This window comes from Quercus lobata, chromosome 8 (genome assembly GCF_001633185.2).
Source record: "Quercus lobata isolate SW786 chromosome 8, ValleyOak3.0 Primary Assembly, whole genome shotgun sequence".
In the NCBI taxonomy this organism is placed as follows: domain Eukaryota; kingdom Viridiplantae; phylum Streptophyta; class Magnoliopsida; order Fagales; family Fagaceae; genus Quercus; species Quercus lobata.
In genome coordinates this window covers 46794640-46807423 of record NC_044911.1, presented here as the reverse complement: position 1 = coordinate 46807423, position 12784 = coordinate 46794640, and the positions used below count along the sequence as shown (strand labels likewise).

General features: G+C 35.6%; 1 protein-coding gene across 1 annotated transcript; it reads right to left on the bottom strand.

Moving 5' to 3' along the window:
- Positions 1 to 2272: 2272 nt before the first annotated feature.
- On the bottom strand, positions 2273 to 12588 carry LOC115955030 (CBL-interacting serine/threonine-protein kinase 9). The gene is made up of 15 exons (XM_031073057.1): positions 12155 to 12588; positions 11277 to 11339; positions 9434 to 9505; positions 9146 to 9253; positions 8929 to 9009; positions 5152 to 5205; positions 4941 to 5066; positions 4770 to 4859; positions 4482 to 4604; positions 4097 to 4204; positions 3621 to 3737; positions 3442 to 3498; positions 3219 to 3293; positions 2757 to 2827; positions 2273 to 2654 (listed from the first exon to the last, which is right to left on the bottom strand). The coding sequence occupies exons 1-15, from the start codon at positions 12332 to 12334 to the stop codon at positions 2636 to 2638; spliced, it is 1344 nt and encodes a 447-aa protein (XP_030928917.1). The 5' UTR covers positions 12335 to 12588; the 3' UTR covers positions 2273 to 2635.
- Positions 12589 to 12784: the final 196 nt, after the last annotated feature.

Below are 12784 nucleotides of genomic sequence, written 5' to 3'. Positions count from 1 at the left end.
AAACAACGACAAAGAGGGAAGGGGAAATGAAAAAAGAGAAAAAATTGGAATGAAACCTTCTGTGGGTAGGCTAACAGTTTTGCTATGACCAAGTTACAGGTATGGGGCTCACAAAAAGTTGAAAATTTTGAGTGATGACAAATTGAGTAATGTGTGCTAAACAAGTGGGTATAAGAAATTGGAGTATTTTGAGTGATGAGTGACGAAAATTGAGTGAGAATTGATGAGTAATGAAAAAAATTAACCAAACAGGGCCTAATGGTTCAACCTTAGATAATCCCAGTTTGGCTGGTGGTGGTGGTATTCTATGAGATCATAATGGTACTTGGTTGTTGGGTTTCCAAAAGTTGTTGGTATTACTAATGTGGATGCTGAGTTGTGGGCGCTTCGGGATGGGCTCAATTTTCAAGGGTACAGATCAAGCATTGCTACAGAGAAACCAATCAGTGTGCCGATAAGCTAGCCAAATCCAGAGCTAAACTAGAGCAAGATTTTGTTATCTATGATTCTCCTCCTTCGGAGATCAATTTGCTATTGTTTTATGATCTTTCTGGGATGTTTTTTGATAGGCTTAGGCTTGACTCTATTCCTTAATTTTCCCTTCGTGTAATAAGATCCTAGTTTACAACAACAACAACAACCAAAAAAAGACTTATTTGATGTAAATATTTTTGTTTAAGTAAGAAAATATCATAAATTAAATTATAATTATAAACATTCCATGTATAAATAATAAATAAATATTTGATATATATATGTTATTCTTTAGATTTATTTTTTTTTATTAAATATTTAGCTTGGCCTCTTGAAAAAATTTCTTGGCTCGCCTAAAGGCACCTTTTAACAGATTCATTAATTATTATGTAGGCCAATATATTACGCATTTTTCTTGTAGAAGAGCCAGTCTTATCTGTGGAACTTAGTAAGACATAGCCTTAAATGTGAGAATAAGACTTATAATACCAACCAAATGTACCAAATAATTTATTTTGAGAGACAGTGTAGAAAATAATTTGAAGATAGTGGTTAGGAAATCCGATCCACGAGGCTAAATTGGCCAAATCAAGGCGAGTCTAATCGACACTTCAATATCATTATTATTACGTGTTGTATGTAGTAGCATACGATCCGCTAACCAAAAACTGTTACAATTAATTAAAATTAACTTGACACGGCGTGGGCCTAATGGCAGTGACCAAATGAAATGGATGCTCCTAACGGTGGTCGAACCCAAAGGCTTTGGTAATTAATAGTTTGGAGTTCCGTAAACCTTAATCCATACACTGTTGGTGGTCCAATTTTTCAAGACAACAAACACTTTTTTTTGTCTCAACCAATAATGGATCACTATTAACTGATGATCGTGGCCAGCTATCTAGAGACTAGATAATATGATGTGAAGATACACATTTTTTTTTTTTTTTTAAAGTCATATTCAGTTTTATACCCGAGATTTTTCTCTAAACGCTTTGATTGTTTTGTTGTAAAATGTTTTCAGCTAAAAATATTTTCAGAGAATAAATTCTTTTCAAGTATTTGGCGTGTTGTAATTTTTTTTTTTAATCGATCTCACAACCCACTTGATCCACACATCAACCCATTAAATCGACCAAATTCACGCACAAAATCCACTAGATCATTGCTAACCCATCAAACTGTCACAAAACCAACCTATCTAAACAGAGTTGTGCGATACGGCTTATTTGGGTGATGTGTTATTGCCCATCTAGCACTTAACAACAAGAATACTAATAGAGATAGACAATAGAGCTCTTTTGATATGGAACCAAACATTAAGGGCCCAAAATTTAAAAAAAAAAAAAAAATTAAGTTAAGGGCCAGAATGAAAAAATAAAATAAAAAATCATAATATTAGAAGTCAAAAGTATACTTTAATCTTTAAAAAAATGGAATATATAATAAAGGTGCTGCATACATTTGAGAAACAAAATTTATATTTGATATTGCTACAAAATTACAACAAAAACAACCTCCTACACCAGGTTGTGAATCATTGTTAAAAAAAAAATGGCTGGGGGTGGGTCAAGTGATTTGCTTGAGATTTTTTTTTTTTTTTTTTTTTTTTTTGGAGTTATTTTAGATTGTTTTAATGAAATGTATTGCAAAATAGAGAATGTGATGAGGGGAAGAGATGTAGGGCATGTTAAAAGTGAGTGGCTAAAGTAGAAAAAGTGACTATTTGGTAGGTTAAAATAGAGAAATTATGGCAATAGGATGTGAATGCTCTTACAAGTTACAACAAATCACAAAAAGTTCCAATATCTCGTTTTTCATTGTAACAAGAAACAGCTTTCTCACTTCTTCATTCTTGTATCAATTTGTAAAAGAATTTACCCGATTTCAATTCATCAAAATAGTTGAAAGAAAAACGAAGGAAAAAGAACCAATACCCTAGTTCTGATCAGGGACTGGTTTCAGTTCTTGTAAGGGAAAAAAAAAAAACCCAAACCAAGACCCTAGTTCTGACGGCTTGTTTTCATATTACAAAGGACCTTTTCAAACCACATAAATGGAGACATCCTTCTACTTTTCTCCAAACATAAACACCTTCCATGGATCACTATTCATAGTTGGTAGTCAGTACTCAGACATAAACGCACAATAGGCTAAATGGTCAGGACTCCTGTTGTGACCTGCGTACACAATTTTTTTAGTCAATAGGTGCTCTTCATAACAACAAAGGAAAGAGAGCGCACACACACACAAATAGAGAGAGAGAGAGAGAGAGAGGTTACTTCAATCCTTCAGTATTTTCTTCGGTGTTCCACATTATATCTTTTAATCCTGATGAGAAACTTTTGTAGAACTGCCATATGATCAGAGCAATGACAAGAAACGAATTAAATAGTGAACCTTAGCCCTTGAAACATGTTAGTATGTAACATCAACCTTTTATTACCCAAAAAAAAAAAATGTAACATCAACCTTCCATTTAATTTAGAAATAAATATAGGAAAAAGTTAAGCAAAGCAAATTCTGCTCATGTTTGTTTACTCTTTTTTTCATTACTTAAAATTTTAGAAAATCTACAAAACAAAGCCACTAGTTGTATTAGATTCAGTTGTGTGCAGCAGTTATTGTGGATCCAGGATTCTAAATGATGAAAAATCAAGAATCAAAAGATCATTTTACTTCCATTGTTTTCCTACACTTTCTGACAAACCAACCATAGTTGGGAAGAAAAAAAGTTTACATGCCTTGTGAAACTCCAGTGTGTCACCACCAGTCTTTCGCAGCTCCACCATGTGCAAGGAGGGAGCCACCTCGAACACCTGAAATTGAAAAGAAATCAATTGCACAGAAACTATTTTGACATGGTACAGTCAAATTTGAGAATTACTAATTATACAAGAATTTGAAATTTATAAGCGGCAGCCTCCAATATTTTTAAACTTCAATGTCTACGGAATAACTCAGTACCTCAGTTGCAACAGAAAGGTGGCCCTTCCTTCCAGTTTTGTCACCTTGCAACTTCATCTGGAATGATTGGAAATTAAGAAAGACATACACAGGAATTTTGAACTTGTTTAACATGGACATAAAACAGGAAAATGAAACAAAGCAAATCCAATCAACTTATCTAAAACGAGAAATGTTACCTTGTAGTTTCGTTTGTGAACATTAAAGCCAAGAGGCTTTGCAGTTTCCTCAATTTTAGACATAATTTCATTCGCTGGGGACTGGGAAGTGAAACGGGTTTCTCTCTTCACAAGACCCTGTATAGATAAATTTATAATCAAACAAAAGAGAGGGGATTATTAGCAGCAATAACAGCAATCAGTAACAAATGTAACAGAAATCAGCACAGAAAGTGAAATCCACCCCAAACAAATAAATAACATGTTCTACTAAGGTTCAGAATGATTTGGTCTGTGGTTAGATAAAATTAGTCACCACAAGGTGTTTAGAAAACACAAGCTCTTGATTGGGAACAGTCAACCCAAAATCCCAAGGCACCAGTTTGACACACAGTTGGTATTTCAATCTTACAAACTGTGCTTCATGAGATATCAATTTCCCATAACGCCATATTTGAAATATTCATAACCAGAAAATGAAAATTTGATATACATACCGTCTGCTTCTCAAACAAATTTTCAAGATTGAAACTTGGGGATCTAGATATAAGTTCAAAAGCATTCATGGATACAGGCCTCTCCTTCCTTTCTGTTACAAGATGTTCCTGCATAATAAACATATATATATATATATATATAAATCTTCAGGTAAACTGAACCTTATATCAATGCATTCAGGCTGACTAGATTGTTAGTTTACAATCCCATTGTAAGAGACCAAAGTAATATCCAGTGTCTAGATTTGAGCACTGGGACATGGATGTTCTATCAGTACCACTAAACAATGACAGAAAAACAATCTGTATGAAAAGTCAGTAACTGGCACATTAACCAGACATCTTGACTGAGAAATAAAAGAGAAACAAGATTAAATCATCTCACCTCCGAGTCATTGAAGACAGCATCTACATCATCAAGATTTACATTCTGCTCCTCTTCAAAGTATGCTGGCTTGTACCCTTTCTTGAACCATTCATTCTCCAAGATTTCAGGAATTGTTATCCGCTGAAATAAAGCACCACCGTATATACCACAAAAGGCATGAATGCTATTAATGCACCATATTAAACATTACATATACCCTTGCTAATCTAACCATGCCCCTGAATGATAAAATTCAGGAAAAGGTTCATTAATTAATTCTGAATCAGAAAAGGGTTTGGAGCTCACTGTAAGAGGGTTAGGATCAAGAATACACTTTATCAGTTTCGTTGCACCAGGTGAAAAATATGGTGGATACATGAATTCAGCCTTCGAAATCTGAAATTCATATCAATACATTGATGAGTTTAATCAGATTTCATCATATGAAAAGAGGATGCAAAATCTGGAAAGACTTACTTTTCTATACAAAGCTATGAGATTTGGTTCATCAAATGGCAAGTACCCAGCCATAAGTACAAAGAGAATGACCCCACAGGACCAAATATCAGATGCTGTACCATCATAACCTTTATCATGTAGAACCTGAAACAAAAATATTACATGAGAGAAATCGAACATAGAGTTGCACAAAATCATTCTGCTATTTTACAAAGTTGTAGGTAGATACCTCCGGAGCAACATAATTGGGGGTCCCACAGGCAGTGTGAAGAAGCCCATCCTCCTGCAGTAAGGAGAAAGTAGCTAAGGTCTCCCCAATGCAAAAAAAAAATTCTCATTTTCCATAGAAAAGCAACGTACAATCTCCACTAACAAAATCAAATGGGTGATCTCTATTTACAGATGAGGTACATACATCTTCACTGAAACATTTATAATTATGTGCAACTCAAATAGAAATTAATGTGAAAAAATTAGAAGAAAAAAAAAAATGCTAGAGACTCATGAGAGTGTGAAGCCTTTTTAAAACACAGCAACTAAAAATGAGAGAGTCTCAAAATCTTATAAAGCAACTCAAAAGCTAAAATCACCATCCAAACCTCTAAAACCTCAACTTGCTCACAACTCTGGGCAAGTCAACTTAATAATTGGTTAACTGACTGAGTAAATGTAGAAAACATGTGAGTTTATCATAAAAATGTAGAGAATATGTTTCCAAACTTGGCCTAATCACTAGTTTAAATGAGATAGTACAGGCTGAGTTAAAGTAATCCCAATCTGCGACTAACCAATCAAATGAAAATGGAAACAAGTCTTTATGTGGCACACTGAACCATATAAAAGTAGTGCTAGTAGGCATTTACAAGCGATTTGTGGAACCTCTTTTCCCTCTTCTTTAGTTAAGAAGACAATGAGAGAAGCTTATAAATTCAAAGCATGGTATAAGTGTTTGACCTACATTGGTCTTGCTAGCTTCAATAAAATCAGTTAGACACAATTAAAGTTACATATTTTTTCTGTTTTCATATTCAAAAATACCTATGACCTCTACCAAACTCCATCTCCTCAACCGACCCAAGTACCCAAACCCCACCCCTAAGACTAGTTCCTCTCTTTCGTAATCAGATCATTGTCATTGTCATTGTAACATATTCTTTCAGTAGTTGATCCTTGATGACTAATTGTCCCCTATTATTTTTCTTTTATTTATTGGTAAGTTACACATACACCCAATAGGTCTTAAACCCAAGACCTCAACCTCCACCTAGGACATATAACGGAAAAGGTGCCTAATGAGATAGAGCTCAATTGCCACAGACTGTCCCCTATTTATAAACTATTTTTCAGTTAGACATCAGAAAGAGCCTGCTATTGAACTATCTTGATCCAATATGTCACCTTCCCCATTCTAAAATATTTATGCAAGAAGTAGCTCTTCCAGTTAAAGTCTGCAATAATCTCAATAAACTTAATAGGAACTTCCTCTGGGGCTCCTTAGAGGAGCTTAAAACAATTCATCTTATTGGTTGGAGCAAATTTGTCAAACCCAAAGGGGAAGGAGGGTTGGGAGTTTAATCAGGAGAGCAAAAAATATTGCTCTTCTAGCCAAACTCAATGGGAAGCTGGAACAAGAAAAAGATAAGATTTGAGCCCGGGTACTTGTAAAAAAGTAAGAACAGTTGGTAGACTAAATTCGAATAATCCAAACAGGCTCACCATCTCTATCACCTGGCCAGCTATGGTTACTGTGGGGAATGGAATAAGTACAAGAGGCCCATGGGCCCAAAGGCTTGCAAGAGTAAGAAAAGAAGAAAGGGAAGTTGTAGAAGGAACGAGTCAGGCACCAAGGGAGGAGAAAGCGAGGGGATCTTACTGGGTAGCAAGGCCCAGCTCACCAAGGAGCCTCTCTCCCTCTTTAGGTAAGAATCTTATCCTCAGCCCACTACCGAGGGTACAATCTAACTAAGGAAGAATCGAGGAGTACTTGAGAACCAACAAATAAGTACAGCCGATGAACCAAGGAAGGTAGCGCCTAAATTTAGCAACTTTCACCTCCGCATTAATAACCATACCCACCAATTAGGCCATATTTATTACTGAATGACCAGTCAGAATAGTGCCCTCCACCCATACACCCACTTACTTCCTCAAAAGAAGGGAGGAGACCTTTGATGGGACAAGTATCATCCTCCCCACTCCTCCACCACACAAAAGATCAGAGAGAGAAAGTCTCAACTTGAATAAATAGGACCCCTCCCCCATTAGAATGGGGGTAGAAAAATCAACAGAGTGAAAGAGAGTGTGAAGTGTAAATCCTAACTTGTAAGAATCTTCATCGGCCAGGCCGAAGAGAATATAACAACCTTTGTTATTTACTTCAATCTTATTGGTCTTTGATTTGATCTCTTGCTTAGATCTACCATTGAGAATCCCTTCCCATAACTTAGAAATTAATTATAACATTCATTTTATTTTTCCTTCATATTTTGACTCATACAGGTACAATATTTTTTCTAAAGGTGTGTTAGCCTATTGGGAGTGGAAATATATTAGCTTCTGGCATGAATGATGGCTTAAAGGTGGTTCTTTGAGAAGATTGATCAAAGGGCCTTTGAATTTAGGAGAGGATAGTATGAGGGTAGCTGATATTGCTTCCCCTGCAGGACGTAGTTTGGGATTCCCATCTTCTTCTCTCCCTTTAAATATTGTCCAAGCTATAAAAGCAATTCCTGCTCGGTTGTGGATTTGGGTACCATCTAAAGATGTAAATTTTGATGCTAAGAGTGTTTTAATATAGCGAATGGTCAAAAATCCATTTATCAAAGCTTTCTTCCATGGCGCTTAGCTCTCGAAAATGAAAGCTGATCCACAGGCCAAGTCTTTTTTCCGGCTTTGCACATTTTAGAATACAAGCCCAACATGCTTTAAGTCCATTGTACTATTGAACTCCACTTGTACTGCACTCCTGTTACTTGTATAGCAAATACTCTGCCTATACAAAAGGCGGTCCCTTGTACAATATTTTATACAATTCAACACAAGAAAACATTCAATCTTTAACGGTAGACATAACAGTGTACCAGTTAGAGAAATTCTTTCTAGACAAGGCCTAAATATCCCCGTGTCCTGTCCACTCTGAGTCTCTTCTGCATGCTTTAAGGGACTGCACTGACACTTGGGTGTTCTGTAACAGACTGGGAAAGGAATACCCCCAGTGGCTATTCACTCATTTAGTTTGAGCCTTCATGGTTGGTTAAAGGGTAACTGCTGCCCCAATACCAAATTTGGATACCATAGGGATGATATGTATCAGAAAGGTATCTTTTCTATTTCTGTTTGGAGTTTGGACCTTCAGGTTGCACCACATCAGAGTCATTTTTCAGCAAGCTCAGCCTAACAAAGATGTGGGGGTGATATTATAAGTAACGGGCAAGTTGTGTGGCAGGCTTTCTAGAGCTGTTGGTGTCACTACCAATGTCATGGATAAGATTTGGGCATTGAGGGATGGTCTTCAGTCAGCCATTCATCTAGGAATAAATGCTATTGAAGTAAAATTACATGCAAAAGTCGTGCTTGATAGTTGATATGATCCTAAACAACCAGAATTCTAACAGAAACTTTTTTGGCTTCCTATCGGACAGCAGGGAACTTTTAACAGCTTTCCTCAGAATCGAGTTAACCATGTTTCAAAGCTAGACATTGTGCTGAATCATTCGTGAAGTGAGGATGCCAGCAGTAGAACTTCATTTTGTATTCTGTAACTCCCTCTGATATTTTGTTTTTGTTGGATTTAGATTCTTTCAGTTTGTAAGTTGACAGGCTTGTAACCAGTGCTTCTTATTAGTTTGTTTAATGCGTTCCTTGCGTGAGTGTGATTTCAAATATGTCAGCAACTATAATATATTTTTTATATAAGAACTTTGTATGGAATTCAAAACCAACCTACAAAGGCTACTATTACATGAAGTAAACTTGAAGATCCTGGCAATAGTTGAATACCACTCACCCGTACTTGCTGTGCAAATGCACTTAATCCAAAATCTGAAACTTTAAGAACACCATATGAATCCAGAAGAAGATTCTCAGGCTGCAAAAGATGCAGCATAGTTCATTAGTGATCGATCAAAGCCTGGTTGAATTAATTACCAAGAAACAAAAACACCATCCTTGAAAACGCTCATTAAGTGGTAACTTTATGTGGAAAGGTAGGAAATTTGGCAAACCTTCAAATCTCTGTGGTACACGCCTCTACTGTGGCAGTAATCTACAGCATTAATGAGCTGTTGGAAATATTTCCTCGCTTCATCCTCTTTAAGTCTTCCATTTTTGGCCTGAGAATCAAAGAGCCCATGATGGAAACTTTTTTGTGTAAATAGAAGAATATTGCCCACTGGCTGTTGATTACACTTACATGAACGCAAAAAAACAGGTAAATATGACCACAAAGGATGAGTACCATTAAATGAATGCATAATATAATCCAAGTATAACGCTCAAAAAAAATATCTTACTATTTGGTCAAAGAGCTCGCCACCACCAACAAATTCGAGAATGATGTAGATCTTTGATTTGCTTGCCATAACCTATGCATGCAGAACACAGATAATTTTAAACATACACATTGAAAGTGTCCTAGTTAAAATAGTGCAACTCAGGGTGCATTGTATCTTGACAAAAAGCTTAGGGTAGTTTATGATGTCTAGAATGGAATAGATAAATATAGTAGGATGATAAGAACTCAGTAGTTCTTAATCAAGTAACAGAATTAGCTACGGTAGTTCTTCAAGGGAACTAGGCCTCCTAGGGTAGAGTATAATAGAGAAGAGAATAGAGAGAGTAAAGAGAAGGAAATTGCATATCATTCTTCAATGTCCTTTGTTACAATCCAGATCACCCTCTTATAGTTGAGTTATCTGCTATACATTGGTAAAGTTATGAATTCTGTTATACAATCAGTTACAATTTCTTGACTAACTAACCAACCAACCACATAGCTATTACAACCCATTACTAACTAAGCCTTCAAGCTAAATAGTACAATAGTAAAACTCCTATCATAGGAATATGCTCTATCCATAGCCTTCCCAAAACAGAATCTGTACATTTAAAGCTTTGGATGGAGGGGGAGAAGACCCAGAAGAGGGCAGTAGAGAAAAAGGGATGGGTTTAATCAATCTAGTTTGTATGTCTTTTAGGGCGGAAGGATATCTTACTCCTCCTAACCCCTCTCTTTCTTTCTTCTTCTTCTTTTTTTATTTTTATTTTTATTTTAATGATTCAATAATTGGAGGTGGGAGAATTTAAACCTTAAATGTCTCAGTTGGAAACTTTAGGAGTTACCAATTAAGCATAACACTCTCCGCCCTAACCCCTCTTTTTTAATTCCCCCAAATTTGAGGAATTTTGAGGGAAATTCCACTCATGTTTAAAAAAAAATTAAATTGTCCATTTTGCCCTTATGATGTCAATTTATTTTTGATTCTCTAAAATTAGTAAAAGTTGGTCCTACGTGTCATTTTATATGATAATTTCTCTCACTTCTCCTTCCCTACTTAATTTTAAATACATCCACATAAAGGGGAGGGATATCTATTCTCCTTCCCCCTACTTAATTTTTACAACATCCAAACAAGAGGATCAACTAATCATTCCCCTCTCCTCTCTTTCCCTCCCTTTTCTTTGCTCTCCTCTCCCTCCAAACTTCTGAACACACTTAATGACAAAACATAGCCAATATATGGAACACATGCTTAAATGCTTTCGTCCATGATTCTAAAGGCCTGCTTCGGTTAGCATCAAGTGGGGAGAGAGAGAGAGAGTAAAAATATGGTTGTTGCCCATATTCTTCATTATTTTTCCTCAACTATGATTTTTTTTTTAAATACTTTTCCTGACCCTGTTTAAGAAAGTACTATAGACCAAATATCAACCCACTTATTTCATCATGAAATTCTTACCAGCTTATACTATTACACCTAACTTCAAGCACTATTTTCTCATAAAGTAAGGACATTATGTAAAGGATTAACAATTAATTGGGTAGAAATCTTGCCATTCAATTAGAATTCCAATCTTTTATTGGAAAATGGCATAAAAGTAAAACATGATGTCTTTTTTTTTAATTTTTTTTTTAATGAGTGTGTTTGACCTTAAAGAGAGGGAAAAGACTAAAGAGTTGGTTTATACAGTGACCTCCACTTCATGAGGCACAGTCTCCAGCTGATTATGTATCAATGGAATTTAGTATTAGGTATAATTTCTATTTGTATTTGAATAAACCATGATGCACATTGTTGAAACAAAACAAATTAGAAATGATTTTAATTGAGAAAAAAAAAAAAAGACTGCCGTTACCTCAAAAAGTTTAACAACATTTGGATGTTTGATCAGCTTCATTGTCGAAATTTCTCTTTTTAGCTGCCAGAAGAAGCATCAACAACAACAACAACAAAATAAAAATTAAAGGACCCTTTGCTCCGGGATTAAAAGTAATCAATTATAGATACAGCACTATTCCATAGCTTAACATCACCAAGCAAATGGAATGCGAAATGATACTAATAAAAAGAACCGTTCACGTTCACACCCTGCTCCGTAAAGTAAACATATTATATTAATTTAACGAATATGATTATTAGAATTTTTTTTTTTTTTTTGGTGAAAGATTATTTCTCCAAATGGTCAGTGGATTCCATCTCTATCCAACAATTGGGACCCACATACTCCACTCTTTGGCTACATGTATTACACGTGGCATCCAAATCATCTAGAGATTCACATGTGGGGCCCCTTAATATAAAATGTACCAGCACAGCCACTGTCGTACAATTGATTACCCCTTATTAATAATATTAAAATAGACTTTGTTAACTGAACTCTTTATGAAAAAATAAAAAAAAAAAACACAAACACGAGTGGATTTTTTTTACCCTTTTTATACTTTTCTTAAAAATATAGTATCAAAAAATTTCTAAAATAATTAAAATTTTCTAAAATTATTAATTAACAAATATACTAAAAACATCCATTATCCTACCTTAATAAAAATTACTCAGTTCATATATATTTTTTAATTTGTTTATTTAGTACTTAATAGTCCAAAAAAAATCTTTTGGCCTAATGGTACTTGCATAGAAAAGGAAAAAAAAAAGAAAAGAAAAAGGAAGCATAAGAAACTGATAATTCGTAAATAAATAAATAAAATAAAGAGGGAAAAGAAAAAGAGAAATTACATGTTCAACCATCTTGTGACGGAGGACTTGGTCGCGATCGAGGATTTTAATGGCAACGTTGTCACCGGTCTCAACGTTCTTGGCGAACTTGACCTTGGCAAAGCTACCCTCACCCACAGTTTTACCAAGCTCGTACTTCCCCACACGTGTCCTCGTCGCCGGTGTCTTTCTCGAGCTCATCTTCTTCTCCCCCCACCGTCCGATCAAACAAACATCAGAGGTGTGTTGTGTACTTGTGTTTTTGTTGTGTTCGGTGTCCCCAACGAAAGGCTTCCTCAAAATTTGAGCATTCAGATGGTCTCACTCAGGCTCTCTCACAAGTTACGAGATTGGATTTCCCCATTTGCTTTTGCTTTTGCTTTTGTTTGCAAAAAAACACTTTTACGATGAAAAAGATAAATCATATCATAATTCATAAACCACGAAATGATACTTCTTCATGGTTTTAACGTTTTATGTAGTACCACAACTTATCTATCTGTTAATGCTTACCTCATGTGCGCGTTTTGGCCGTGGGCGAGGCCCCACTAGATAATGATTAACCCTGGGTCCCACTCCTTTGCTATTTGCCATTTCGCCGCCAGACGGTAAAAGCCAGAGTTATAAAAATTTGGACCACGTTAATGAGTG

Bases quoted from the DNA above. Each gene is read 5' to 3' on its own strand.
- LOC115955030 (XM_031073057.1), bottom strand. From the start codon at position 12,334: ATGAGCTCGAGAAAGACACCGGCGACGAGGACACGTGTGGGGAAGTAC. The intron at 4,605-4,769 runs GTGAGCTCCAAA...GCTTTATTTCAG, and splicing joins TTGATCCTAACCCTCTTACA to CGGATAACAATTCCTGAAAT. The intron at 3,738-4,096 runs GTATGTATATCA...TTATCTATACAG, and splicing joins ATTTGTTTGAGAAGCAGACG to GGTCTTGTGAAGAGAGAAAC.